At 54.8% G+C, this 25,081-nt stretch overlaps 9 protein-coding genes across 9 annotated transcripts; 5 read left to right on the top strand and 4 right to left on the bottom strand.

Moving 5' to 3' along the window:
- Positions 1-258: 258 nt before the first annotated feature.
- On the bottom strand, positions 259-3,399 carry VTN31DRAFT_5486 (uncharacterized protein; the record flags this gene model as incomplete). Its single annotated transcript, XM_069405990.1, has 2 exons — positions 259-2,138; positions 2,196-3,399. 2 exons carry the CDS (start codon positions 3,397-3,399, stop codon positions 259-261), a joined length of 3,084 nt encoding a protein of 1,027 aa, XP_069259643.1.
- Positions 3,400-4,031: 632 nt separating this feature from the next.
- On the bottom strand, positions 4,032-5,823 carry VTN31DRAFT_5485 (uncharacterized protein; the record flags this gene model as incomplete). The annotated part of the gene is made up of 3 exons (XM_069405989.1): positions 4,032-4,344; positions 4,405-5,527; positions 5,793-5,823. The coding sequence occupies 3 exons, from the start codon at positions 5,821-5,823 to the stop codon at positions 4,032-4,034; spliced, it is 1,467 nt and encodes a 488-aa protein (XP_069259642.1).
- Positions 5,824-8,600: 2,777 nt separating this feature from the next.
- Positions 8,601-9,731, top strand: VTN31DRAFT_5484 (uncharacterized protein; the record flags this gene model as incomplete). The annotated part of the gene is made up of 3 exons (XM_069405988.1): positions 8,601-8,993; positions 9,050-9,633; positions 9,689-9,731. 3 exons carry the CDS (start codon positions 8,601-8,603, stop codon positions 9,729-9,731), a joined length of 1,020 nt encoding a protein of 339 aa, XP_069259641.1.
- A 1,903-nt stretch (positions 9,732-11,634) lies between these two features.
- Positions 11,635-12,144, top strand: VTN31DRAFT_5483 (uncharacterized protein; the record flags this gene model as incomplete). The annotated part of the gene is made up of 2 exons (XM_069405987.1): positions 11,635-11,859; positions 11,926-12,144. The coding sequence occupies 2 exons, from the start codon at positions 11,635-11,637 to the stop codon at positions 12,142-12,144; spliced, it is 444 nt and encodes a 147-aa protein (XP_069259640.1).
- Positions 12,145-13,053: 909 nt separating this feature from the next.
- VTN31DRAFT_5482 (uncharacterized protein) lies at positions 13,054-14,523 on the bottom strand (the record flags this gene model as incomplete). The annotated part of the gene is made up of 3 exons (XM_069405986.1): positions 13,054-13,069; positions 13,121-13,315; positions 13,376-14,523. The coding sequence occupies 3 exons, from the start codon at positions 14,521-14,523 to the stop codon at positions 13,054-13,056; spliced, it is 1,359 nt and encodes a 452-aa protein (XP_069259639.1).
- A 286-nt stretch (positions 14,524-14,809) lies between these two features.
- VTN31DRAFT_5481 (mitochondrial 54S ribosomal protein mL49) lies at positions 14,810-15,563 on the top strand (the record flags this gene model as incomplete). Its single annotated transcript, XM_069405985.1, has 3 exons — positions 14,810-14,954; positions 15,026-15,453; positions 15,513-15,563. The coding sequence occupies 3 exons, from the start codon at positions 14,810-14,812 to the stop codon at positions 15,561-15,563; spliced, it is 624 nt and encodes a 207-aa protein (XP_069259638.1).
- Positions 15,564-16,343: 780 nt separating this feature from the next.
- On the bottom strand, positions 16,344-19,235 carry VTN31DRAFT_5480 (uncharacterized protein; the record flags this gene model as incomplete). The annotated part of the gene is made up of 1 exon (XM_069405984.1): positions 16,344-19,235. The coding sequence occupies one exon, from the start codon at positions 19,233-19,235 to the stop codon at positions 16,344-16,346; it is 2,892 nt and encodes a 963-aa protein (XP_069259637.1).
- A 2,148-nt stretch (positions 19,236-21,383) lies between these two features.
- Positions 21,384-22,923, top strand: VTN31DRAFT_5479 (uncharacterized protein; the record flags this gene model as incomplete). The annotated part of the gene is made up of 6 exons (XM_069405982.1): positions 21,384-21,544; positions 21,598-21,639; positions 21,691-21,789; positions 21,840-22,126; positions 22,185-22,848; positions 22,905-22,923. The coding sequence occupies 6 exons, from the start codon at positions 21,384-21,386 to the stop codon at positions 22,921-22,923; spliced, it is 1,272 nt and encodes a 423-aa protein (XP_069259636.1).
- A 493-nt stretch (positions 22,924-23,416) lies between these two features.
- VTN31DRAFT_5478 (uncharacterized protein) lies at positions 23,417-24,766 on the top strand (the record flags this gene model as incomplete). Its single annotated transcript, XM_069405981.1, has 4 exons — positions 23,417-23,518; positions 23,576-23,723; positions 23,773-24,427; positions 24,478-24,766. 4 exons carry the CDS (start codon positions 23,417-23,419, stop codon positions 24,764-24,766), a joined length of 1,194 nt encoding a protein of 397 aa, XP_069259635.1.
- Between the last annotated feature and the right edge of the window lie 315 nt (positions 24,767-25,081).

Here is a 25,081-nt window from a genome sequence, read left to right as displayed (position 1 = left end):
GCTTTCTACAGAGAAGTACAGATAAGGCCTAGCTCCGCGGGCTATGACTTGGCATTGCGAGCTTGGTTAAGCTGCGCTAACCCAATATGGTTACGGAATATATGTAGACAGCAAACAAGGTACGGGGTCTGTACATACGTTATCATGACAGTTGACCTTTTTGAGTCCATACAGCCTGAGGGTATCTACTTGCGCCTATATCCAGGAAAATAGGTAGTAATAAAGTACTCCGCACTGTAAAGCAAAACATCTGGTTCGTTAACCACTTGCGCCTCTCTGCTGCCCCGATGAATCCCTTTCTCGTTCCTTGTCCTTGTCCCTTGTTGTTGTTGTTGTTGTCCGTGTGCTGTTGGTGCCCTCTGACTGCTGCCCGTTGGTATGATTGCCTGATGTCGACGCGACTTTCCGTCGCGATCGTTCCCGCTCCCGCATAGAGGTACCCTCTTTCGATGCGGTAGTCCGCCGCCGCCGAACCGGCTCGTACACATCGTTGAAGTTCATGACCACGCCGAGGAACCGCATGTCGAGGTCCGGCTGGAAGGCCAAGTCGCCGAGGAAGACGTTCAGCCGTGCGCGGAAGTCCGCCGAGAGGTCGCGCATGCGGGTCTGCAAGGCAGCGAGCATCTGGTCGTCGGCAGATAAGCCGGGCGACGCCGCCAGGAGAGGCGACGCTGCGGCGGCGGCGGCAGGGTCGTCCGGCGGGCCACCACCACCGCCGCCGCCGAATGCAGCGTTGAACGACGAGGTCGCCGACGCGGGGGCTGATTGTCCGCGACGAGCGGCAAGAAAGTCACCCTCTGTGATGCCCCAACGGCCCTGCGCGGTGCGGGTTTCAATCCGCGCGTTGAGTTCCTGCCGGCGCGTGAATTCGGCGACGGAGAAGGAATAGAGTCCGTCGACACTGTCCTTGTAGGCGAGCATGATCTTGAGGATCTGATGTAGTTGACTCAGAAAGCTTTCTTCAGAGTGCTTTCCTGACGATGAGCTTCGCGACGAGCCAGACCCTAGAAGACCCTTGTGCGTGATGGAGTTGAGATACTTGGTATGCGCCTCGATGAGGTCGTCGAGCGTGCAGCCCGGCTTGGAAATGGCCGCCTGCAGCTGATCCCAGCTGGACTCGATCACTTCGAAAAGAATATAGTTCTGCAGCTTGCAGATGAAGTGGATCATTTCGGCCATGACACATCGCGCTCGCTTCCAGTCTGCGCCCATCTTGTCGTCGACCGCGCCCAGTACACCGCGAGCGCCGGTCATGCACCGCCGCCAGGTGCTACCCAGCGCGAACTCGACACGCTTTACGCGCCAGAGAAAGTTGAAGACTTTGAGATACTGCGTCGACGCCCAGGGCGTGATGACCACGTCGACCGGCGCGTCGATCTTGTACTCGAGCGTAAAGCAGTCCCAGCCAATCTCCCCGTGGCTCAGCTCCAGCATGCGAGCATCCAGACGCCGAATGACCTCCGGTGAGTCAAACTGCGCGTTCGACGAGCGGATAGCATGCTCGAGTTGCGCGGTCAGTGTGTGGCGGTACTGCGAATTCGCCGGACGATCGAGGTTAGGCGCAAGGGACTCCATCAACACCGCAATGAAATCGCCTTGCCCGAGAAGCAGATACCGCTTCAGTGCCCGCAGATGCTCAAAGAGTAAGAACTTCGTGTCCATCAGTTCAATCAGACGCGCCATCGTTCTCTTGTAGGCCTCATCAATAGAGGCCTCGAGCTTGGCGGTGTCACCGTATCGGAGCTCCTCGGACGCCTGCTTGGAGTAGGCCTCCACCCACGCCGAGTCTCCGCAGCCGTAACGGATGAAGTTCAGCGATTTGCCAATGAGGAACACCTTTTTGGCGAACTCCTGCGTGATTATCGATGGCACCATCTCCTCGTCCAGCTTGTACTTGTCCTCCCACACACTGGTAGCAATGCGCCGAGGATCCGTACTGGGTCTGAACTCGGGCTCGATGACGAAAAATTCCTTGTATGGATCAGACAGCTCGCCATCGTAGATCCAGAGTCGCAACATGTCGTAGAACGGACGAGTGACATGCTCCAGTAACCGCTCCGCAAAGGCACCAACAAAAGGATCACCGTGAGATGACGAGAAACTATGAATCAGGGAAATCAATTGGCCACCCTTTTTGTCTGCGGCTGGTGTTAATTCCGGATCTCAAGGACGAAATCATGAGGAGTGGCACTCACTCTTCGCCTCTTCGACAATGATGCTCATCAGGCGCAACGCCATGGTCGCTTCTCTAGTCCATACAACGCATCGTTTCAGGGTCACGGTACCCTTGACCGCGCCCTTCGAATCCGTTTCATCAGCAGCCGCAGTCACGGCCCGTCGAATCTCTCCTTCTAACGTAGCTACGAGACTCAAGTAAGACCGCAGCTGGTCGCCGATGGCCGCTCGGAGTGCCTGCGTGATGAGGCCGCCTTCTGACCCATCTGCAAAGGCAGCCAAGCCACGGTACAACAGACACGGTTCGGCCAGCGTATGCAGAAGCGAGATCATAGGAATGGGCAGATTGTTCGGGAGTCTGAGAGTGGTTGCCGAAGTAAACTCCAAATTCGTCGACGACAAGCCCTGGAGCACGAAGGGCAAGTCGCGGAGCAATGACGATTCCGTTGTCACCTTGCTACTCTCCGGCCCCGATTCCGGCTCCGGAGGGGTAACAGTCTCTGAAGTGGCCGTCTCTGGAGCCATGCTCGGCCTACGCGACGTTGCCGCCGTCGCGGCGGGCGCCGCGAGTGGCTCTCTCCCTTCCGAAACCGGCTGTGGACGTCTTTGTTGTTGTTGATCGACTGGCGGTCGCAGGGAGTCGCGACGCTCCATCCGTCCGCCACGCTGGGATACCGACGAGCTAATGGCCGGCCCCTCGTCGTCGGCGGCGAAATGCATGTGGGCGGGCAAGTTCCTGGAGCCCCGGAAGAGCAAATTCTCAAGATTGCCGTCATCCATCAGCGGGCTGCGGCAGCGCTCGGGGTCATCTAACCTTGCGTCCTTGTCTCCATCGGCGTCCTCCGACAGTCTGTACAGCAGATACAGAATCGCCCATTTTTGGCTGAGCACCGGCTGCGTCAAGAGACGCGAGTACAGATTGGAGAAGCGAACGGCTTTATCCGGACTGGCATTTTCTCTCAGGAGCTTGCGCTTGATCAGGTCGGAGGCATTGTTGATGTTGTCCGCCGTCGTCGCATCGTCTCGGGCCGACTCGATGATGCGCCAGGCGCGCTCCAGGTAAGCCGCGTGCCGACGCTCTTCGGCCGCCGCGAGCGCATCTTCCTCGTCGCCTGAATAATCACCACCAAGCGCTGACGCGGGCAGCGGGGGAAGTATCGAATCGATCAATTGGGACAAGGCATCGTCGACGCGACGTGAACGCGCGGTAGAGCGGCGGGACATGATGGTTTTATTGGATTGTGGACTCGTCCGTTGCTATGCGCGGCGTGTAACCGACTCATGTCAGTCAGGCGCATGCGTGGTCGTTATGTCCGCATCGAATGAAATTAGCGAGGAATCACCAAGCGCGGCGGCCAACTTGGGATTCCTCAAGCTACGACGTGTTCAGGAACCTCTTTTAAGCGGAGTTTTGTTGACTTGATTACCTAAGCGAGTTCATGATAACAGTTGACACTTGACAACCAGACTTCTATCAGCTCCCAAGGGAGGTAGCCACGGTCAAAGAGTTCGCATGATGAATCAGCCAACGTTTCTAATTGAACACCATATCCTAAAGCATAACCAGCCAAAGTACACATTCATCGGTCAGAACCGACTTTTTGCTTTTTTTCTCGTCTCGCGCATCCCTCGTGGCGACAAAAAAAAGATAGCAGAAAATAGACAAGAATCGAAGCGTAGCAAAGAGCACCGCAATGTAGTCGAGCAATCTGAACACCATAAACGCCACTAAATCGGCCAAAATCGCCAACCCAAGGGAGAGGAAACACCATCCACAAGAAACACACGGGAGAAGGATAGAGGAGCAAGGCGCGCCTTCTTGCAAGATTATGATTATCATTAGCTCATGATTATGATTATCGTCGGATTCCCTGCGTAGAGATCGGCGGCGCGCCGGGTCCCGGTTGCATGGGCATCGTATTGTTGACATTGTAGGGGTTGGGATCGAAACCCGTCCCCATTCCGTTGATCAGCAACGGAATGCCTTGCGACTGGGACACCGGGCAGTCCTTGTGTGCCAGCAGCAGGGTCTTGAGGTTGACAATCTCCTCCCGCAGTTGAGTGACCGTCGCCGTCAAGGCGTCGTTCTCCGTGGAGAAAAGATCCACCTTGGCCTGCAGGTTTGCCAACCACTGCTTCTTTCGCTGGCGGCACTTGAGCGCAGCAATCCTGGAAACATTGCATTAGTTCTCTTGTTTCCTCCGACATCAGAGGAAGGGTGCGACGAACCGATTCCGCTCGAGGAAGTTCCTACGCTTCTCTTCCTCAGTCATCTTCTTCGGCTCCTCAGACTCGCCCTTCTGCGATCCATCCCCTTCCTCAGTCTTGGCTTTCTTGTTTGAACCCTTGGACGACGTATCCTCGGCCTTTCGGCGGCCTGTCGATCGAGTCGTCGTACTCTTTTTGCCCTTTCCGCGGGTCGCAGACTTTTGCTCACCCTGAGTGTCCGAGCCCTCAGTCGTCTCGCGGTTGTTGCCCAGGGAGTTGGTCGCTTGCCGTGTCAACCGCCGGGTATCTGTCGAGGGTTCCGGAGCCGAGGGTTGAACCGGCATCTGGTTGTTGGGCGCTGAAACAGAATACATGTTCGTGATAGCAGCCTGGCCTCCCTTGGCCAGCATGAACAAGCCGTTTGCGGCGTCGGCAGCATCGTGATGCGTGAAAGGATCCACAACGGCAGGTTGCGTCGGCTTATTTTCCATCGAGGTGAGTTGTTGCTCCGGTTCCGTCGTGGTCGGGGCTTGGGTGGTCGGGGGGTTGAGGCCATTGCGGCGAGCCGCGTTGAGGGCGGTGCGATGGAACTCAAGGGTGGAGGGAGTGGCGCCGCCGCTCTGCAGCTGCGACAGGATGGTCTGCGAGTTGGGGCTAGGAGCCGGGAACATAGAGCCACTACCGCCCGGCGTCAAACCGGTGCGCAGTGACGACTCGTTCGGGGTCGGGTAGCTTCGGTGGATACTGTCGAAATAGTCATTGCCCGACGTCGGACCCGGGAGCATTGCGGGACTCAACGGACCGGAACGCAGCGAATTGGGCCAGTTATAGCCGCCGGAGCTTGTGCCCGGCAGCGAGGGAGAAGTGATGGCGGCCACGGGGGGGAGTAACGACTTGCCGGGCGTCTCCCCCGACGAGCCATTATTGTTGTTGTTGGTATTATTGTTGCTGCTGTTGTTGTTATTATTATTGTTGTTGTTATTGCTGTTGCTGAAGGACTGCTCGAAGGGGTTGGGCTCGAGCGAAAAGGGATTGTGTACGGTGTTGAAATAGTCGGGAGTGTTGGACGAGCCGTTTTGCCGATTCGGTTGGGAATTCTCGGCTTCGGTCGTGGAAGGTTTCTGTTCCTTGGTATCTTGGGTATCTGCAAGTCCTGTCAATCATTTGTCGTATCACGTGCCTGAGGTGACGGCTGTAGGCGCGGATTGATGAGAAATCGTATATAATTAAACTTTTTTGTTTTTTTTTTTTTTTTCTTTTTCCTTTCCTTTCTTTCCTCGTTTTTGCTGGGGAAAATGCGCACGAAAACTATGACTCATGGCAGATACATGTAGGAATGCAGAATACAATGCGATCCAATGCAAAAACCACGTTTTTTTATCCCAACAACTGCGACGAAACTGGCGTACCTTCAGATTTCACGGCAGATTTGTCCTCCATTGGAGAGGAGGGCCTCGCTGGCGAACCCCGTTGGGCTACCGCAGCGGACATGGTCGATCAACACGGGGTCGAGTGATTTGTTCGGCGATCCGGGGTGTGTAGTTGGGATTTTGCAGGGAATCGGCACGCGACGCAGGACACCGAACGGGATACCGGCCAGGAATTCTGGGGTTTAAAAAAAAAAAAAAGCGCAAAAAAAATAGGAATCCGAGATCTAAAGAGGCAATCTCGACTCCCAAAGTATCGAGAAGGAAATTCGACGGCCTGAGGCTCGCACCGAGTCGAGGATTAGGAAAGGACGTGATAACTGGCAAGAGCGATGATGCAAGGCCCAAGAACGGATATGGGAGGAAAAGGGGAAAGAAGTGACGTAGGCGGGTTTTTTAGGGGGATTTTGGTGAGAGGGGATTTGTGCCGTGTGCTGGTTCGGGGCTGGAGTGGGCGGGCCCTGCCTGAACAGGTCTAGTCTCTCGCAGTGGAGCCAACATGTCCAGTCAGGGAATAGTACGAGTCTGGAATGGAGCCGGCAGAGGGCACACCGACTTTTGATTGGCCAGCCACCCGCGCTGGTGGTTTGAGGTCCCACTGAGCGCAATTGCACGGGCTGCAAATTTCATGAAAATTGTTCCAGACAGAGTCGCCATTCACCAGGCGAGAGAAGTTCCGGCCCGTGGTTGGAGTGAGAATTATTTACATATGCTGACTGACACAGTAAAGGTCTCGTTCCTGTCTGTTGAATAAAAGCGGAAATTAACCAAGATAATCAGTCCACTGCAGAGTGGCAATCAACGTCGAGTTCGCGCGAAGTACTTGGGTTAATACTTGCAAGGATGGGTTGAGTGTGCACTCTGCCTGTATCAAATTGATCTTGTCCATCTTCCTACGAGGCCCTTACTCAGCTTCATCCTGACTCGTTCCTTGATATGTATGTATGTATTAGTGATGGATGGTGTGATGAGATCACTCTGACGCGGACAGAATTTTTTTCAGAAAATATCACTAGTGGAACCAAACACCCTTTGATTGGTCGGTGTAGCTCTCTCCAGCGAATGGGACTGCACACTGGGTCTTCCGGGTGGCGCGTCTGCACTCTGCAGCTTGCGGCTCCGTTGGAGCTTGAAAAAACTAAAAATGCCTGAGGCAGCTCATTATTGGTGCGAGGATGACGCAACCATGGGTCGTAATTCACCCTACACCGTATGAACCTACCTAGGTAGGTACTATGAGTGACCGTAGTATCTGTACCCGGAGCGGATTATCATATTTCCAAGTCATGTGTTGTTCAATTTGGTCCTCGAGCTGAACTACCTGGAGGAAACTCGGTCTCAAACGGCGGCGGCAGAGGCAGATAAGTACTGAACTGATTAATCATGGCCTCCTCCATCGTCCCGCCGCTGCAACCATACCCCTCCATTGTCGCTGCGTTCCCGTCTGCACCAGCCCATCACCACGGCAGAGCCAATCGCCGGCCCGTTTCGACCAGCCTATCAGCTGATCAGGACCCCCGATACGTGGAATAACTCCATGGACCCAGCAGCACGGGAACGTGGTAGTGCCTCCACTCCCCTTGTCCATCGACGCCCCGTCCTTGGACCGTGAATTTGACCTCGATTTCCGGCCAGAAACTCTCGACGCCCTGGGACGCGTACCAGGTTCCAACCGCAAACCGGATCGCCCAGAGGCTCTTGCTGTCGGCATTCGGCAAGGAGGCGAGATACGACGCCACGGTCGTGGACCCGGGAGCGGGCTGCCAGTGCGTGATTCGTCCGTCGGCATTGGTCGTCGCCTCGAGGGTATGCAGCGCGGTGTTCTCGGGGGAGAGCGCGCTAAGGGTGCATTGGAGACCCGCGGCGGGAGTGCCGGTGAGAGTGTTCAGGACGTGGCAGGTGATGGGGTCGCGCGACATGGTGCACTGTGCCGGAATCACTAGGGTCTGGGGTGTGATGAAGTGGAAGTCAAGTGCGAAATGTAAATGTCGGCAGGTAACTGGCTTCTTAGGCGGGGAGAGGGGACATAATATGTCATCACTCGGAACTACGAATGCAAGCCCAATCACGGCGTGCAGCAGCTAGATTAGCAGTTACAACGACTAGCCAGGGCGATGCTATGTCTGTAGATTGATCCGTCACATCGGATCAATCCATGAGGATCCTCGAAACAATTGAGAGCGCCCAGCGATGATACGCATAATTCGCCGAACACGTGACATTCGGTCAGGTCACGTGTTACTATTGAAGTTGGCCAGTTGACATCCTTGCGCAGGCGTAGCGTTCTCCGTCTCGGGTGTAGGCCTACGACGAGCAGTCATGGTCTTGAAGTGTGGGAGCTGAAAGCTATTAGCATTAGTTACTGCAGAGAATGAGGACGAGTTGGTATGCATTGGCACTGATACTTGTACCCTTATGCTACTGTAGGCCGACTGGACAACGGCGCCGACGGCATTAGTCAAAGGAGAAATAAACAAATACTGTATTCAACTCGTAGTGGTCATAACTACTTTAAGAAAACACCAACTCAGTCCGGGAACCGTGAGCATCGTCCAGAAAGTGACCAGGCCAGCATCGCTCTGAAGTAGATCCCCAAGCTCCCATTGGTCCAATCCGAGCTTCGGGAAACTTCGACTAAACCCGACGCCTTCAGGAACATCAGAAAAAATCTGGGGATTGCTGACAGAACAGGACACAGGACACGGTAAACGCCAGCTCGTTAACGACCCGTCCAGCGACGGATCCCAGCATACACCGTCAGTCCGACCGCACGACTCCCAACCGGCAATCATGGCGACATCCACCACGGTAGACTATCACGGCGAGGCCCTCGAGCCCACCCTGCAGTCCATCATCGATCAAAAGACGCTGCGATGGGTCTTCGTTGGCGGGAAAGGCGGCGTCGGCAAGACGACGACATCCTGCTCCCTGGCAATCCAGCTCGCCAAAGTCCGCAAGTCCGTGCTGCTCATCTCGACCGACCCCGCACATAATCTGAGCGATGCCTTTGGTCAGAAGTTCGGCAAGGAGGCTCGTCTTGTGGACGGGTTTTCCAACCTCAGCGCCATGGAGATTGATCCGCATGGCAGCATTCAGGATTTGTTGGCTTCGAATAGCGACGGGCAGGATGACCCGCTGGGAGGACTCGGCATGGGGAGCATGATGCAGGATTTGGCGTACAGTGTAGGCGGCATCATTCGGAAGTCCTGTGGTTAGATGGATGCTGACAGTCGAGCTAGATTCCCGGCGTTGACGAAGCCATGTCCTTCGCGGAGGTGCTGAAGCAGGTCAAGTCGCTGTCGTACGACGTGATTGTCTTTGACACCGCGCCGACGGGCCACACGCTGCGCTTCCTGCAGTTTCCGACGGTCCTCGAAAAGGCGCTGGCTAAGATTTCTCAGCTCTCCTCCCAGTTCGGGCCGATGCTCAACTCGATCCTCGGCTCGCGCGGCGGCAGCGGCCAGAACATTGACGAGCTGCTGCAGAAGATGGAGTCGCTGCGGGAGACCATCAGCGAGGTCAACTCGCAGTTCAAGGACCCCGACCTGACCACCTTTGTGTGCGTGTGCATCGCCGAGTTCCTGTCGCTGTACGAGACGGAGCGCATGATCCAGGAATTGACCGGCTACAACATCGACACGCACGCCATCGTGGTCAACCAGCTGCTGTACCCGAAGAAGGACAACCCGTGCGAGCAGTGCAATGCCCGGCGAAAGATGCAGAAGAAGTATCTAGACCAAATCGAGGAGCTCTACGAGGATTTCAACGTGGTCAAGATGCCGCTGCTGGTGGAGGAGGTCCGGGGTAAGGAGAAACTGGAGAGGTATGTGTCACTCCAAGGATTTGATAAGTATACAACTTTGGCTAAGATTCTACAGATTCAGCGAGATGCTCATTCATCCATATGTGCCACCCGAGTGACTGTATAGATAGACGAGAAGTCGACTATGAGCCTAATAAATGATAATAATGACATGAATGTTTGGATATCGGAGCGTGTATCCGTTCGGCTCGACGGAACTACCTATTGGCAGATGCGGACTTGGATTGGCGCCTCATTTTTTTTTTTTTTTTCAGGTTGTGAAGAACGATGAAGACAATGATCGGCGTTGATTTCTCCGTGCGCAGGAGTCTTCCAGTCGGGCGTCCATTGAGAGTCAACGAGGCTTCATCACTCGCTCGTCAGGACGTCGAGTACCGTTACATCTCTGCCTGATTCATGAAGGGTCTCTTGAATGGCCACTGCTGAACCGGCTCAACTCATCGACATGATTAGTAACTCAATGAACGACCTAGACTTGGTCCTGGATGATCCGAAGCCGAGTCAATCCGACAAGTGAGACTGGATGGCATTGCCCGCCCCGCTTGCTTCAAGGCTTGCCCAAGTTCACACGAGGTGGAAATGTCTCGGAGAATGGTATCAGCGACATCGACGATCAGAGGACGTTTCTAAACTGACAGCCGTGATAATCTTGATGCGTATCATGAACGTTGGCACCTTGGGTTCCATCATATCCGCAATATCTAGCCAATCGGCAACTGGCGAAAGCAGCGCGGGAGAAGTATCCAAGCCAATCTTCTCGCTCCGAGGAATCCCTATGGACCATGATGGTTTTTCTCTGGATGTAGCTCTACCGTGTACTCCGTACTACTAGGTACATGTACCCGACCAAAGTCACTGCATCTATCCCCGCCGGCTTAGTTGGTTGTGGTCTTGCATCGTTAGCACGAGTTGGTCGCTTTTCCGACATTATTTTCTTTTTCAACCATCAGTCATTCAGAACAGAGAGAGGGTCACTCAGATTCGTCATCATCGCAATTCATCGACGCTCGACTCAGCGAATACATATCCACGGTTACATTTCCCTGGCCGTGCAAAAGTGCTGTACCTTCGACAGACAGCGCGGGAGTCGGTGATCCTTCCGCGCCGGCGTGTCCAGACCGCCATTTGAGTGCCAACGTCAGGACCACTATGAACTTTTAGCCCATTGCCTCCATGAACTGGATGCAGCAAGTGGGACTGGCTTGATTGGCTTTCAGAAACATGTTTCTTTCTTGCACAATCTAAAATGGGGTCGAACTCTGGGTACTGTTTACGCTTTCCATGGGAAGTGTACTGGTCCGAACGGACGATGGAGCATGACGACTTCCAGGCTGAGCGAGATGCAGAACACGGATCAATGGAAAACATTCTTCAAGCCTTCATCGACGATCTTGATCTGATATCAATTCTTCGAGCTCGGACCCAGGGGATTCAGGGCACGGGCATTGAGGATACCCCCCGCGTCCATGCCCCATCTTGCCTTGCAGATCGAGAACGGTCTGAACAGGACAATTGGCGAAGCCATTTACTGAAAACAAACAACCGCCGAACAAACGGCCTGCATGTGTATAGGCCTATGGTGCTGTGCGGTCCATCGGACTCCTCAGCTAACTGCAGATCAAATGTTAGGTAATTCATCAGGTTGGTTTGTTAGCCTCACTTTTTCTCGAAGTGAGGCGGAAGCTCTCTACTGATCGATGCTGGAGCATCGACACCCAACATTGAATTGAGAGGCGGGGACGAGATTAACCGCGATCAATGCACAAAGGCGATTTGATCCATTGCCTAATATCGAGCAGTGGTTCGTCCAATTTGACCGGAAGAAAAACCCTAACCTCTATCTTGCCTGGATGAAGCCGGGGTGTCTCCATATATATAAACTGAATACCTACTCGAAGGTACCTCTCAATATCTCTAACCCTCGAGCAACAACACACACCCCCCGTCATATCCTTTTGGTCATATGTGAATACTATTACTATTCGCCGTCTTGCACCGCCAATGCCGCGAGACTCGCAATACTGGCTCCCCGGCTACGGACTCTCCCGACATGTTGTACTGAGCCATATCCACTACTTCCTTGGCCCGGATGCTTCTGCGCGGCCGTACACGTATCAGGTACTCAACTTAACCTCTGCGAAAGAATCAAACCAGGAAGAACGAGCGGTCCTGACCCACGAAAAGGGAAGAGAAGGGTATTTGATCAAGGGGATGCCGTTGACTCGAGTATGTCGAGATATCCGGATCCCGACACGTTGTCCCACTCCCTGACCGTGGAATTTCAATTGGCAGGAACAAATCGACGACCTCGCACTCCTCTCCCGCGAGTACGAACGCCAGGAGGCCGCGCGCATGCTGCATGACGCTGGCCTCGGCCCAATGATGTCCCCGACATGGGAGCCGTATATCAATGAACCGATTCCCGTGCCCGAGAATAAGCAACGAAGGCGACCGAGGAAGCCACGGCCGACGTCGTGTTATGATTCCTATGATTCTTACCGGCGGCGTTGATACAAGTCCTTTCTTCTTTTTTGATGAGATTTGCATGGAGGCGGTTGTCTGATTCCCTAGCCTATATCATTACTGTGCCTTGCCTTGGGTTTGGTTTTCAGGGTATATTTACATTGATCGATCTAATTGATAGTAAATGCATGGGAGGATTGGTTTAGGGCAACGGAAATGGACGTACTTCGGTATACCACCTGGATATACTATGTACTGCATTTGACATCAAGTACCTATTCTTTTCTATATGGCATTCTGTTCCTAGCGAAGTACCCAATCACCATGAAAGAATCATGCACTGAACGTTTACAATATATTGACTGATCGACAAGTTCTAGACCTCCCACACACAACGAATCGCACAAAAGCACAAGAGTAGACATGACACGGACCATGTACATACATACAGAAGTTCAACACCATCAAGGCAAACCCCCTCCTCCCCCCGCGGTTCAGGTACCAGTACATACATTAAACCGGGAAAGCCAGGAGCGGAGCTCAAACACACCCCCCCACAAACCCTAAAAAATGTATGGATGCAGATTGGCCAAGGTTAGTTCGGATTCTTTTTCCTTTCGAGAAGGAGAAGAACACGTCAACATCGCATGTGCATGCCAGTGTCCCATTTTGACCGTTTTTAGTCGATGCCGTTAGGGTTCGGTACATACATGCATGCAGTTCATTCGCTCTATGACCTCGTAGTAGTGGTTCCTCGTTCATGCCCCAGGCAGTACCTCATACCGAGTACAGTACTGGAAAGAAAAGATATGACTAGAAATAAAGGGGAAAGAAAAACGAATAAAGAGCCAAAACATAACGCCAACCAGCAAACAAATCCCGCACACGCACCACATCGAATCATCTCATCGATCAATCATCGTGATCAAAGACCGATTCCAAGTCATCCCTGTTTATTTATTTCACAGCCGCACTGTGATTCATTAGCCGATGCCCTTGTTGTAGTTGCCGAGGTAGTAAGTACCTTAGGACTTGTGTCCGGAAGAATGCCCCCTTTGTCCGCTCAATCACTTGTTGATAGACCGACTGTGGCGGGTGGTTCATCACCACGGTGCCCTCCTTGTAGTCGATCTTGGCGTCCACCCGAGTATCGCGGATCAGATTGACGATCCATTTCTCGCCTTCGTCCTGGTTGAGGCCGAGACGGGTGGAGAGGTCCCTATCCAAATTAGTCAAGAGCCTTTCCTTATTATTTTTTTCTTGCCGGAGAGAAACGCACCGAATATCAATCCGCTGATGGATCTTGCAGTAGCTCTCCGAAATCAAGTGCCGGGCAGCATCAATAAAAGCGTCCGCCGCCGAGACGAGGAAGAAATCGGAGCGCAGGACGGCCTCGGCCTCGCCGAGCTTCTTCTGCGCCTCCTCGAAATCAAAGTCGACGTAGAGGGCCTTGACAAAGTCCGTGATGGGGTCCGAGTACTCGTAGCCTTCCTGGCGGACCACCCGGGTCAGATCCTTGAGCTGCTTTTGGTATAGACTGGTGTTCTTGTGCGCGCGGCTGCGGTTGGTGATGACCGCGGCAGCGAGATAACGGATGATCCAGGGACAGCTCGTCTGGATGGTGTTGATGTAGGCGGGAGAGAAGAAGAGATCCGTAAGCACATCACGCGCGGGCTCGTGGTTGAAGTACGGGAAGAGCGCCCAGTGAATCAGCCACGTGCGGTGCTGCAGCTGGGCCAGCGGGTTGTTGAAGAACCGCGTCTCGATCGAGTCCTTGACCTTGGTTACCTCCTCCATGGCCGTCTCCCAGTTGGTCGTGAGAATTTCCGACGCGAGCTTGCCCCACGTCGCCGACGCGACCTTGTCGTTGTCCGTCGACAGGACGCGGAACTGGTACAGCAGTTCCGCCGCGTTGCCGTAGCTGCCACAGCTGTACTGGAACCGGCCGTAGTCGTAGAGAATATTCACCATGTCGATCGTCACGCCGTGCTGCTCCTCCAGAAACCGCAGGTTGGCCGCCTTGTCGCTGCGCAGCTGGCCCACCACCGCTTCGTCCTGCAACAGCCCCGTGATCTTGCTGCTCTCGTCCTGGTACTGCTGCAGCTTCGCCAGCACTTCCTCCCGCTTCTTGACAAACTCCTCCGGAATCGTGTCCGAGTTGTTGATCTCCTGCCACAGATTCGCCACGTAGTCCGTCATATTGGTGTGCTTGAGCAGCTCGTACTTGGCACGCGCCGCTTCCTGCTGACTCTCAGGGTCATCTTGCCCGCTCACAAACTCCAACAACGGGAACACCAGGTGTCGGTCGAGATAGGGCACGAGCTTCGGCAGCAGGTCGTACTCCTTGGCGATCTCCTCGTCCGTCTTGGGCGGATGCGCCGCGCCTTTGAGCAGCGACTCGGCGGTCGGAGGGGTTTTGTCTGCCATGATTGCAATTCACGACTCAATGTGCTTTTGTGTTTTGTCTACTCCGAGGCTGTATTTTCATTTTTTCTCGCCAAAAAATCAAAGTGGGAGACTGGGAGCCCGCATTTACACTATCCCTAATACGGACTAGCGCCATCCAGCCTTGGCATTTTTCCGGAGTCCCGTCAAATCTTGCTGCGAGAGCATCTGATGTTTGAAGCTGTGAGTGTGTCTATAGAGCAGGGCCAATTCAGCTGCTCATTGACTGACAGACCTTTTGCCTGTCTAGTCATTCCCCTCTGTCGCCATGGCTTCATTACAAGTTCGCCCGGCCGCGGCTACGCTCCGTCGCCGGATGAGCTGGGTGCCGGTGTCGTCGACGAGGAGTAGCAAGCTCGCCAGGACGATGACGATGCAGTCATTGTCGACGCCTTTGCGAGCTTCTCAATGGCGTAAGTTCTTCCCAATTCATCCGGGGATTTACAATTCCCAATCAACATGAACATTGACTGACGAAAAACAGACACCACCACCACCACCTCCTCCTCCTCCTCCTCCTCGAACTCTTTCCTCCCCATCCAGCAAACCCGCACATTCCTCGCCAAACTCACCCGTAAATCCCCCGCCGCCAGCGCTTCGTCGTCTCGAAACTCCTCCAGCGACGCGCAATCCCAAACTCAATCTCAGAATCAGACTCAGACGCCTCCTCCATTGCAACTCACCAACCTTCCCTACTTTGTCCGTCGCACCCCTTCCAACCAACTGCCCGTCTACCTCGTGACCAAAGCCGGTGGCACCAAGCGGCAGACCAAGATTCAAAAGGCCGAAGGGGATCTCGAGGCGCTGCGGTCGGATCTTGCGCGCGCGCTGGGTGTGGAGACCGGTGCACCGGGAGAGAAGAAGAGTCCCGATGTGTCGATTAATCGACTGACGGGGCATATTATCGTCAAGGTAGATTCTCTTCTCTTTTGCTCGAATAAATAAATAAACTAGGCTGACGAAAAATGCAGGGCTGGCGTAAACCCGAGATTCAGAAATTCTTACTCGAGCGGAATTTCTAAAGAACCGCACTACGATATCCATTTTGCGGGTGAAACGCTGAATGACCACGACGATTCAAAACAAACAAAAAAATACGGAGGGAAGAAAAAGAAAATCCAAAAAGAAAAGAATGTACAATGGTGGCATCGGAGGATCCTCTCTTCCATTTCTTTTCTGGGTGTGACATTCTGTCTCGATTATCGGCGTTGGAGCGTGTTGATTTTCAATTGTTATTCTTTACTCATCCTCTGTTGCCCGCGGGAATGACTCTTCTTATTCCTCACCTTTGCATGAAGCGGTCTGCCAGCATCGTGTGAAACGTGGACCTGGACGGTGGATGTATTATTCTCTGCCATGCTCTTCTTGTATGTAGTCAGGGAATGAGACAAAAGCATGGAAATTATGAATTTCTGATTTCAATCTATTTAGGCGGTTTAAACTACATCCCTGACCCATGAGCCAAAAGAAAAAAAAAAATCTCTGAATAAAGGATATAGTTATTGTAGCAATATGTACTCTGTACACTGAACGGAATCCGGAACCATCACATCAGCTGAGAGCAACAACACAAAGCAATAGACACACAAATTCCTCGCAATGATAATGAATAACACAACATTCAGAAGACTTAAGGCATAAACAACACCCCAGATCAGAATCGCTCCATAACGCACACACACATACGCAGACGCCATGCACGTAGCACACACGGAGACCCTTCCCTCTTTGATTCAACATGATCCTTTTTTTTTCTTTTGGTTCTTTTCTTCTTTTTCTCTCTTTTCGTGACGTTTGAATTATTATTCTCCCAACCCGGCATACATGACCAACTGCTCGACGACATTGCGGTCTAGTGATGGCGTGAGCAGCGCCCCCAGTAAAGACTCCCGTTTAGGTAGGACACCCGACGGATAGTGCAGCGGTGCCGACGGATCCTCCTGCTTCGACTTCTCGACCAGCCGTCGCAGGACACTGATCCCGCGGTTGAAGATCGATACGTAGGCTTGCAGGTCCGTCTCGACGTGGTTGCGCATCTGCATCTGCCGCGGATGCGCCGGCACACGGTCCGTACTGATCAGGCAGCACAGCCGGTGCAGGTGCACGGCGAACCCGTCCACGGACTCGAGCCACTGTCGCGCGAGAGAACCGTCCACTAGACCGGCGAGGATGTCAGCGGCCAGCAGGCCTTGCATCAGGAAAATCTTGCGCATCTCCGCCACGACAAGTGGCTTGCGTGGTTGCTCCGGGATCGTGCAGATGGCGAGCCCGAACGCCCGTGTCAGCAGTTCTTGCGCCTGTGGCTCGTCCCCGGCGAGAAGCTCCTTGTACAGCATGCGGTTGGGATCGTCTCGAGCGAGGAGCTTTGCCAGCGCGTCGATCGCCGATGGTGTGTACTTGTGGATCGAGGGGTTGTAGGGTGGGAACGTGATGCCGTCGGAGCCTGGGGTCGGCGCAGGCAGCGGGGCAAAGGAGAGCAGGAAATGGAGTAGCGACAAGGCCTCTTCCCGGCCGGGCAGGTGGATATTGTGAGCAACGTTGCTCAAGAACGTCACGATGTCCTTCATAAAGTCCATGATGTTTCTATGCGTTCGCAAGAACATGTGGCGCGTCCCGAGGTATCGGATGATCGTGGATATGAATTTGACGACAGTGGGCGTGGCCAAAGCGTTAAAGTTTGCTTCCGAGAACGAAAAGTTGCGCAGGATCGTTGTGATGCACAGCAGTCGGTCCGCCGCCCGGTCGAGCTCATAGTCCAAGCTGCCAAACTCGGGCACGTCCACCAGCGCGGACATCTCTAGCCGGCAGGCTCGCGTTGTCTCTTCGTACGAAGGCAGCAGCATCACATCCGACACTTCGGCAGTGTGCTCCGCGAGCAGGTCCGCTTGCTCTTCGGCGCAGTCCACCAACGTGTCGACCAGATCATCGCAATTGTCGAGCAGGATCTGCACCATTGGCTCCGCCGAAATGACTGTCAAGGTATCCAACGCCATGCGCACCTCCGCATGCAATCCGCTCTTGAGCGACATGTTCAAGGCGTGGAGGTCAATCACCCCCAGTTCCCCAAAGGACGGGACATTCGGCTTCAGTCGCGCAATATCCTCGCCTAGTTGGTAGACCTCGTCCACCACGACGGGTCCGTGCCGGCGAGTATCCGGCAGCACCATCGGCTTGAACTCCTCGTCGATGGGTCGATGCAAGTCCTGCGGTTGTTCCGGCTTGCTGTCCGGTGCGACCTCGGCCCGCGCCTGCGCGGCAGCATCAGCAGCGGACGCCGGCGGCCCTTGCGACTGTCGAGAGCTGCTCGGCCGATGCTGGGGCTGCTGCGGGGGCGCCGCTTTCGGCCGCGACTGTTGCGGAGCGACTAACCCATTCGCAGCATTTGGTTGTCCGGGGCCTTGCATGGACGCGCCCACTTGCGGCGAGGACGGGAACTGCTGGCCCTGCTGGACACCCGGTTGTTGGAATTGCATCCCGTTGAGGTCCCCCGAAGGCCTGTGCGCGGCGTTTTGCTGCATTTGCTCTAGTTGTTTTTGTTGTGAACTTAACAGCGCTTGCTCATACGGTGCCAGGTATTTCCGAAAGACCTCTTGGAGCTCCCCGGCCAAACCAGGGTACTGCATGACGGGGAACTGTAATTGTTGCGCAATGACAGGCCACATCTTGTTTGCCGTGATCTTCTTTGATCCACCCGACTTGACTACAATGGCATAGAGTTGGGTCAGATTGACCGGGCGCCCACCGACATGCGGATTAAGATCCAACGGCAGGTTGCGCGTCATCATGAACTTCTGTAACAACCTGAGGAACGTTTCCTGTCCCCCTGGCCTGCCGATGTGCTGCTGCGGCCGCGCCATCGCGGATATTGACGGGTTGCCGGCGGGGTTGTTCATGCCGACTCCCGGACGTCCGGCCAATGCTGGATTATTTGCCTGCAGCTGGCGCGCTTGATTCTGCAGCTGCATTTGATAGAGACGCTGCTGCTGTGCCGCCAGCGCGGACGGAGAGAGCCCTTGTGGCAGATTACCAGGATGTGCTTGCATCGCATGCATCGAAGCGGGATTGGCACCGGACGTCATCGCCGGCGACTGTGCGAATTGCGGAGCCATCCCCTGTGGAAACGTTTGCCCGGGCACAAAGTTATTGTTCTGCGGAGTGCTGACTCGGCTGCCTTGGTCCGACCGCGTTGGTGACATCGCCGAGCCTACTTGAGGGGCCCCGGAGGAGAACGGGCTCGGAGAGGCAGTGTCCATTCTCTGCGAGCCATGCTGGTCGAAATCCTGCAGCACCGGAGACTGAGTCGGGTTCGCCGATCCTTGTTGTTGCTGAAGGTGTTGAAACGCCGCCGGCGACGCTGTAAACTGCGTTCCGTTCACGGGGCCTTGGAAGCCCGTGAAGGGCACTTGCTGAGGAGTCTGCGATCGCGAGACGGCGATTGCACCGGGTGCTGGGCGCGGAGACATGGTCATGCCGTCGTCGGGACGTGGTCGCTTGGACGGGATCACCTGATTGGGGGTGTGAAATCCGGGCGAAACGTTCCGAGCGAGGCCATTGTTGAACATGCGCTGAAACTGGGACGGGTCCTGCGGCGCGGAGTTTGGCTGGAGAAAAGCCATCGCCGGATCGATGGTGCCATTGAACGACACATTCTCTTGGTTCGGTAGGGTCGAGGCGTCCGAGAGCCAGGCATTCATGTCGTGAGGATCAACCAACCCATCTGCACCCAATGTGATCACTGATTAGCCAGTTGTACACAACACGACACGCGAGAACCCGGGCGCGCCCGAAGCGGGTTCCTCTGGGAAAACACTGGTCCACAAAGCAGACGCTCAATTTGGGACGCGTCAAGGGTGCCTGGACACTGACCCGGCACGCGGTGACACAGAGATAGGCATGAGTGGTCGCCGCCGAAACATGCGCCTGCGGCCATTGCCCCGATCTGGGCCCGTGGCTGCAACATGGTACCGCTTGGAGCGCCGGGGGTTGTTTCAAGGGCAGGGGGCCCGGAGAAAGGCGCGTACTTACCGACAAGGTTGGCTTATCGAGGCCAAAATAAAGCAAAGGCGCAACGACGATGAGGTCGGATTCCCAAAATAGCAGAGCGCTTGAGCAGAGGGATCGGCCAGGCAAAGCGAGTTGGAGACTGGGCTGGCTGGGGTCACGGGATCAGGCACCAAGGCAGCAACACGGCTGAGTGTGGCGGTGGCCGCCCGATGATCAAATCAAAGCAGGGTTCTTGGAAGGGCGGATAGCCTGTCACAGTTGCAACAGGCGGCGTCCAGCAAGCAATGCGCCGTCTGCGAGCAGCGGCCGATCTCCGGGGATACAGCACCGAGGCAGGATGAACGGACCGAGGCCCGGGGACGAGGGGTTAGGGTTGGTACTAGGAACGAATGGGGGGTTGCGGACCGGGGGGGGGGGGGGGGGTATCCGACGGAGAGAGCGGAATTTTATGCAGAATGTTAGTCCGTAAGCTCTTACCGGGACGGCAGGGCTATTTTTCTTCCGGGAGACAGCGGAAAAGAGCGTAATAATTGGGAGGGGAGGGGCGGAGGCAGGAATGGAACAAGCGGAGGCGAGAGTCAGCCGGTCAAGGAGAGAGGGCTGGGCTGAGTCACAACGCTGAACCCACCGAGCGATGGGCAAATCAGCGGCGCAAAAAGAGCGAGTCGGAAAAGGGGAAAATATAAAATATGTAAGTAGTTAGTTATCAGCAGCAAATGAGAACAGCCGCAGGAACGAGCAGCGGAATCGTGGTTTCACCGGAAAACAGCGCTCAAAGCGAGGGTCCAAGAATGCAGATTTTCCTCAGAGATTTTTTTTTTCTGGTTGCGAGGCTAGTCCCGTTCGCGCCTTGTCCAATAACCTGGTGAGTTATGTACTCCGTGCTTTATATAATGCCGCTTTTGGCGCCGCCCGCGCCTCTTTGACCAGAAAGCAGCAGGAATTTTTCACAGATACTGTACGAGTCGATCAAGAGTCATAATCATCGTTTGTGTTCGTACAGACTGCAGTTCGGAACCGGCCGAGCTCCAAGCCCAGACGGCAGCCGCCAGCCGAGCTGGGCCGGCTCCGATCCTCCCCCGGAGAAACCACCGGAGAACTGGAGCGGAGCGGACCAGCTGCCTCATCGTTCTACGGCGGTATTCCGCTGGGTTGATATAACCTAGTTAGTACATACGGACATGGGCATGGCGGGATCGGGCCGGGATGCCTCAGATCTGGAATCCGTCCGATCCGGCCCGTGGCCATGAGCGAGTCATTCAATCATCATCGGTTCCCAAGTGACATATGTACTGTGTCTACAGAATCTGGCTTGTTTCCGGCTCAGAGTACACACAGCGACCACGAGGAATCCCATGATTGATTGGATCTCCAGGAGCTTTCATGTCCATTCCAATGCCCAACCCTCTGTCCCAACAACGACACCGAGAGCCAATTGGGCATTGCATTGATATACCACACAATCATCCTAGGAAGCCCGCGGTGAAGTTCATTGCAATGCGCTGAGCCAACCGCATGGCCGGCAGAGAAGCAGCCGAAGCCTTGACTGAGGCCCCCGGGATGGAGACAGAACAAGGCGTGAGACGGAGGCACTCCTTCAAGTTACCTAAGTTAACCGTAGCCTGATTTGTCAGGCATCGAGACATCTCTACTTCGTAGTCACGTGAGATATAGGCAGCTTAAGTGACGCCAAATGGCTGGTGCTGATGGCGACAGAAGCTTCGAGCACTGCACCAAAACGATCTCTCCCATCGACACGGATTTCGTTGTCTGGTTCCTGATTTCGGTGACTTGATTCCCAAAAGTCCATCACATCTGCCGGCCGGAGCGAAGTGACCATGGCGGAGGCTGCCGTCGAGACCCCAACGCCCAATTCTGCGCCGCACAAGCGGCCAGCTCTCTCCGACGCAATCGTCCCCGCCATCGAGAATTTGGAAGGCTCCGGGAGTGACAGCGGTGATGACTATGCGACACTGAAGCGACTGGAGCGGCAACTGGAGTATGTGGATCGACCCTGAGCACGCGGACGCCATGATTGACATGCCGGCACAGGTACATTCGCTTGCAGGAGGAGTACATCAAGGATGAGCAAAGGTTCGTGGGAGCTGCGCAAGACAGCGCACGGGTTGCTGATCATGGTCTCAGGAGCTTGAAACGAGAACTCGTCCGAGCACAAGAAGAAATCAAGCGGATACAGAGCGTGCCGTTGGTCATCGGGCAGTTCATGGAGGCAATCGATCAAAAGTATGATGCTGACCTCGCGGAATCGATGGATCACCGCTGACCGTCACTAGTACTGGAATCGTGCAGTCCTCAACGGGATCGAACTACGTCGTCCGCATCCTCTCGACGCTCGACCGGGAGAAGCTCAAGCCGTCGTCCTCCGTCGCTCTCCATCGGCATTCTAACGCACTCGTGGATATCCTGCCACCCGAGGCCGACTCGTCAATTGCTATGCTCGGCGCACATGAGAAGCCCGATGTCACGTATGCGGACGTGGGTGGTTTGGATATGCAGAAGCAGGAGATCCGGGAGGCCGTGGAGCTGCCCCTGACTCAGGGAGACTTGTACAAGCAGATCGGTATGTCGCATCTATCGGTCCTAGCTACTCGAAAGACAAAAGGCTAACTCGATTATAGGCATCGATCCTCCTCGAGGTGTCTTACTCTACGGACCTCCGGGAACCGGCAAGACGATGCTCGTCAAGGCCGTGGCCAACAGTACCACGGCCAATTTCATCCGTGTCGTCGGATCCGAGTTTGTGCAGAAATACCTGGGCGAAGGCCCGCGGATGGTGCGAGACGTGTTCCGGATGGCCCGAGAGAACGCTCCAGCCATTATCTTCATCGACGAGATCGATGCCATTGCCACCAAGCGCTTCGACGCGCAGACTGGTGCCGACCGGGAGGTGCAACGTATCCTTCTGGAGCTGCTGAACCAAATGGATGGTTTCGACCAGGGCAGCAATGTCAAAGTCATCATGGCCACGAACCGGGCCGACACGCTGGATCCGGCGCTGCTGCGCCCAGGTCGTCTCGACCGGAAGATCGAGTTCCCGTCGCTGCGGGATCGCCGGGAGCGGCGTCTGATTTTCACCACCATCGCGTCCAAGATGTCTCTGTCGCCCGAAGTTGACCTGGACTCCCTCATCGTCCGCAATGAGCCGCTGTCGGGAGCAGTCATCGCGGCCATCATGCAGGAAGCCGGGTTGCGTGCGGTTCGCAAGAACCGCTACCACATCATCCAGTCTGACCTGGAGGACGCGTATTCCAACCAGGTTAGGGCGGCAGGAGAGGCTGACAAGTGCGTGGTCCCGGCTCTCTGTTTACTTGGGCAATGGGTACTGACATCCTTTATAGGTTCGATTTCTACCGATAGAGGACAATGTCCATTTTCAGATGTATTGGGCAGATGGCTTTTTTTGTACTGTAAACGAATGGCAATGGAGGGTCTCGCATTACTGTCTCTGCATGGAGTTTGTAGCTTCCAGGCAAACAGTTTCATGTGACGGAATTCAGGTAATCAGAACAGTAGGTATGGTACGATACTGTAACTTACAGAATACGACGTACGGAGTACAGTATCTTAGGTAATTCCCTGATTTGTCTTGTCTAACGTCATACGATCTTGGCGGTTCCACTATTCCGCACCCGCGCGTTCTCCCGATTGGGCCCCAGATCCAGGTCACGTGGGGCCGGGGTCCAAGCCCCAAAACAGGTAACTAACCCAGGCAGCCTGCTTAACAACATCCTCATCGTCACTCCCTCCCCTCGCCTTCAATCACTCTCTATCCACAACGGATTTCATCGATCGTTCTTTCAGGTCTCTCTCTATTCGTCGTGATTTTTGTTGGTGACCTCGGTTGGCCACCATGAAGACAACTGCGTTGCTCACCGCCGCGGCGCTTCTCGGCTCGGCCACCGCCAAGGTGCACAAGTTGAAGCTGGAGAAGATCCCCGTCTCGGAGCGATTTGTATGTAACAGTCTTGATGTCGTCTGGATTGAGAAGTGGCTCTGATGTACTGGGCAGGAGAAGCGCAGTCTCGATGATCATTTGCGATCGCTCGGCCAGAAGTACATGGGCTTCCAGCCCAAGACAGAAGATGTGCTCCAGGATACCTCCATCAAGCCGGATGGCGGACACACCCTGCCGATTGAAAACTTCTTGAACGCTCAGTGTAGGTGTTCTATCTCTGTCCACCTTGCGCCCGTTGCTAATTGGGCTAGACTATTCTGAGATTGCCATCGGCACTCCTCCGCAGACCTTCAAGGTCGTTCTGGACACCGGCAGCTCCAACCTGTGGGTGCCGTCGTCCGAGTGCGGCTCGATTGCATGCTACCTCCACAACAAGTACGACTCGTCCGCGTCCTCCACCTATACGCGCAACGGCTCGGAGTTTGCTATCAGGTACGGCTCTGGTGCCGTTGAGGGCTTCGTGTCCCAGGATAATGTAGCGCTTGGGGACTTGGTGATCAAGAATCAGATCTTCGCTGAGGTTACCAAGGAGCCGGGCCTGACCTTTGCCTTTGGCCGATTCGACGGCATCCTTGGTTTGGCTTATGACACCATCTCGGTGAACCACATCACCCCTCCGTTCTACGAGCTCGTGAACCAGAAGCTGGTTGACGAGCCCGTGTTCGCCTTCTACCTGGGAGACGCCAATAAGGAGGGTGACGACTCTGAAGTGGTGTTTGGTGGTATTGACAAGGATCACTACAAGGGCGAGCTCACCACCATCCCAGTCCGTCGCAAGGCCTACTGGGAGGTACAGCTGGACTCGATTGCGTTTGGTGACAACGTTGCCGAGCTGGAGAACACGGGGGCAGCCCTGGACACGGGCACGTCTCTGATTGCGCTGCCTTCTGACCTTGCGGAGCTCTTGTGCGTTGGGCTCTCCCTCTAATTCGATGCAGATGCTGACATGTCAATAGGAACCGCGCAATTGGTGCGGAGAAGAGCTGGACCGGGCAGTACACGGTCGACTGCGAGAAGCGGGACGGTCTGCCGGACCTCACCTTTAACCTGGGAGGTCACAACTTCAGCATCACCTCCTACGACTACACTCTGGAGGTGCAAGGCTCCTGCATCAGCGCCATTATGGGCATGGACTTCCCGGCTCCGGCGGGCCCGCTGGCCATCCTGGGCGACGCCTTCCTGCGCAAATGGTACAGCGTTTACGACTTGGGCAACGATGTTGTCAAGCTTGGCCAGGCCAAATAGACGAGGCATCCTTACGATCTGTTCATTCATAACCTGTGCTTATTCTTTTATTGTTGCGTTCTCGTTTTCTCCATCGTTTTAGGAACTGAGTATTTGGCTGAGATGCGGGTCATGATTGGAACTGGTCTGACAAGCCTGGCTTGCTGGGATGATCTTTATGCTCCGTTGCTTCGGTTCGGATCCATGTAGTGTGGCTATGTATGGAATATCATGGGATATATAATTACGAGGCATAATCTGTGAGGCATCGGTGGTGAATCGATCGCAGCTCCTGTGTAGCAGCCCGAACCACAGATCAGCTGGAAATGACATCAG

The sequence above is a fragment of the Thermomyces dupontii genome, assembly GCF_041956625.1.
Source record: "Thermomyces dupontii strain NRRL 2155 unplaced genomic scaffold VTN31scaffold_5, whole genome shotgun sequence".
NCBI lineage: Eukaryota > Fungi > Ascomycota > Eurotiomycetes > Eurotiales > Trichocomaceae > Thermomyces > Thermomyces dupontii.
The sequence above is the reverse complement of the archived record's forward strand: the minus strand, read 5'-3'. Positions and strand labels throughout refer to the sequence as shown.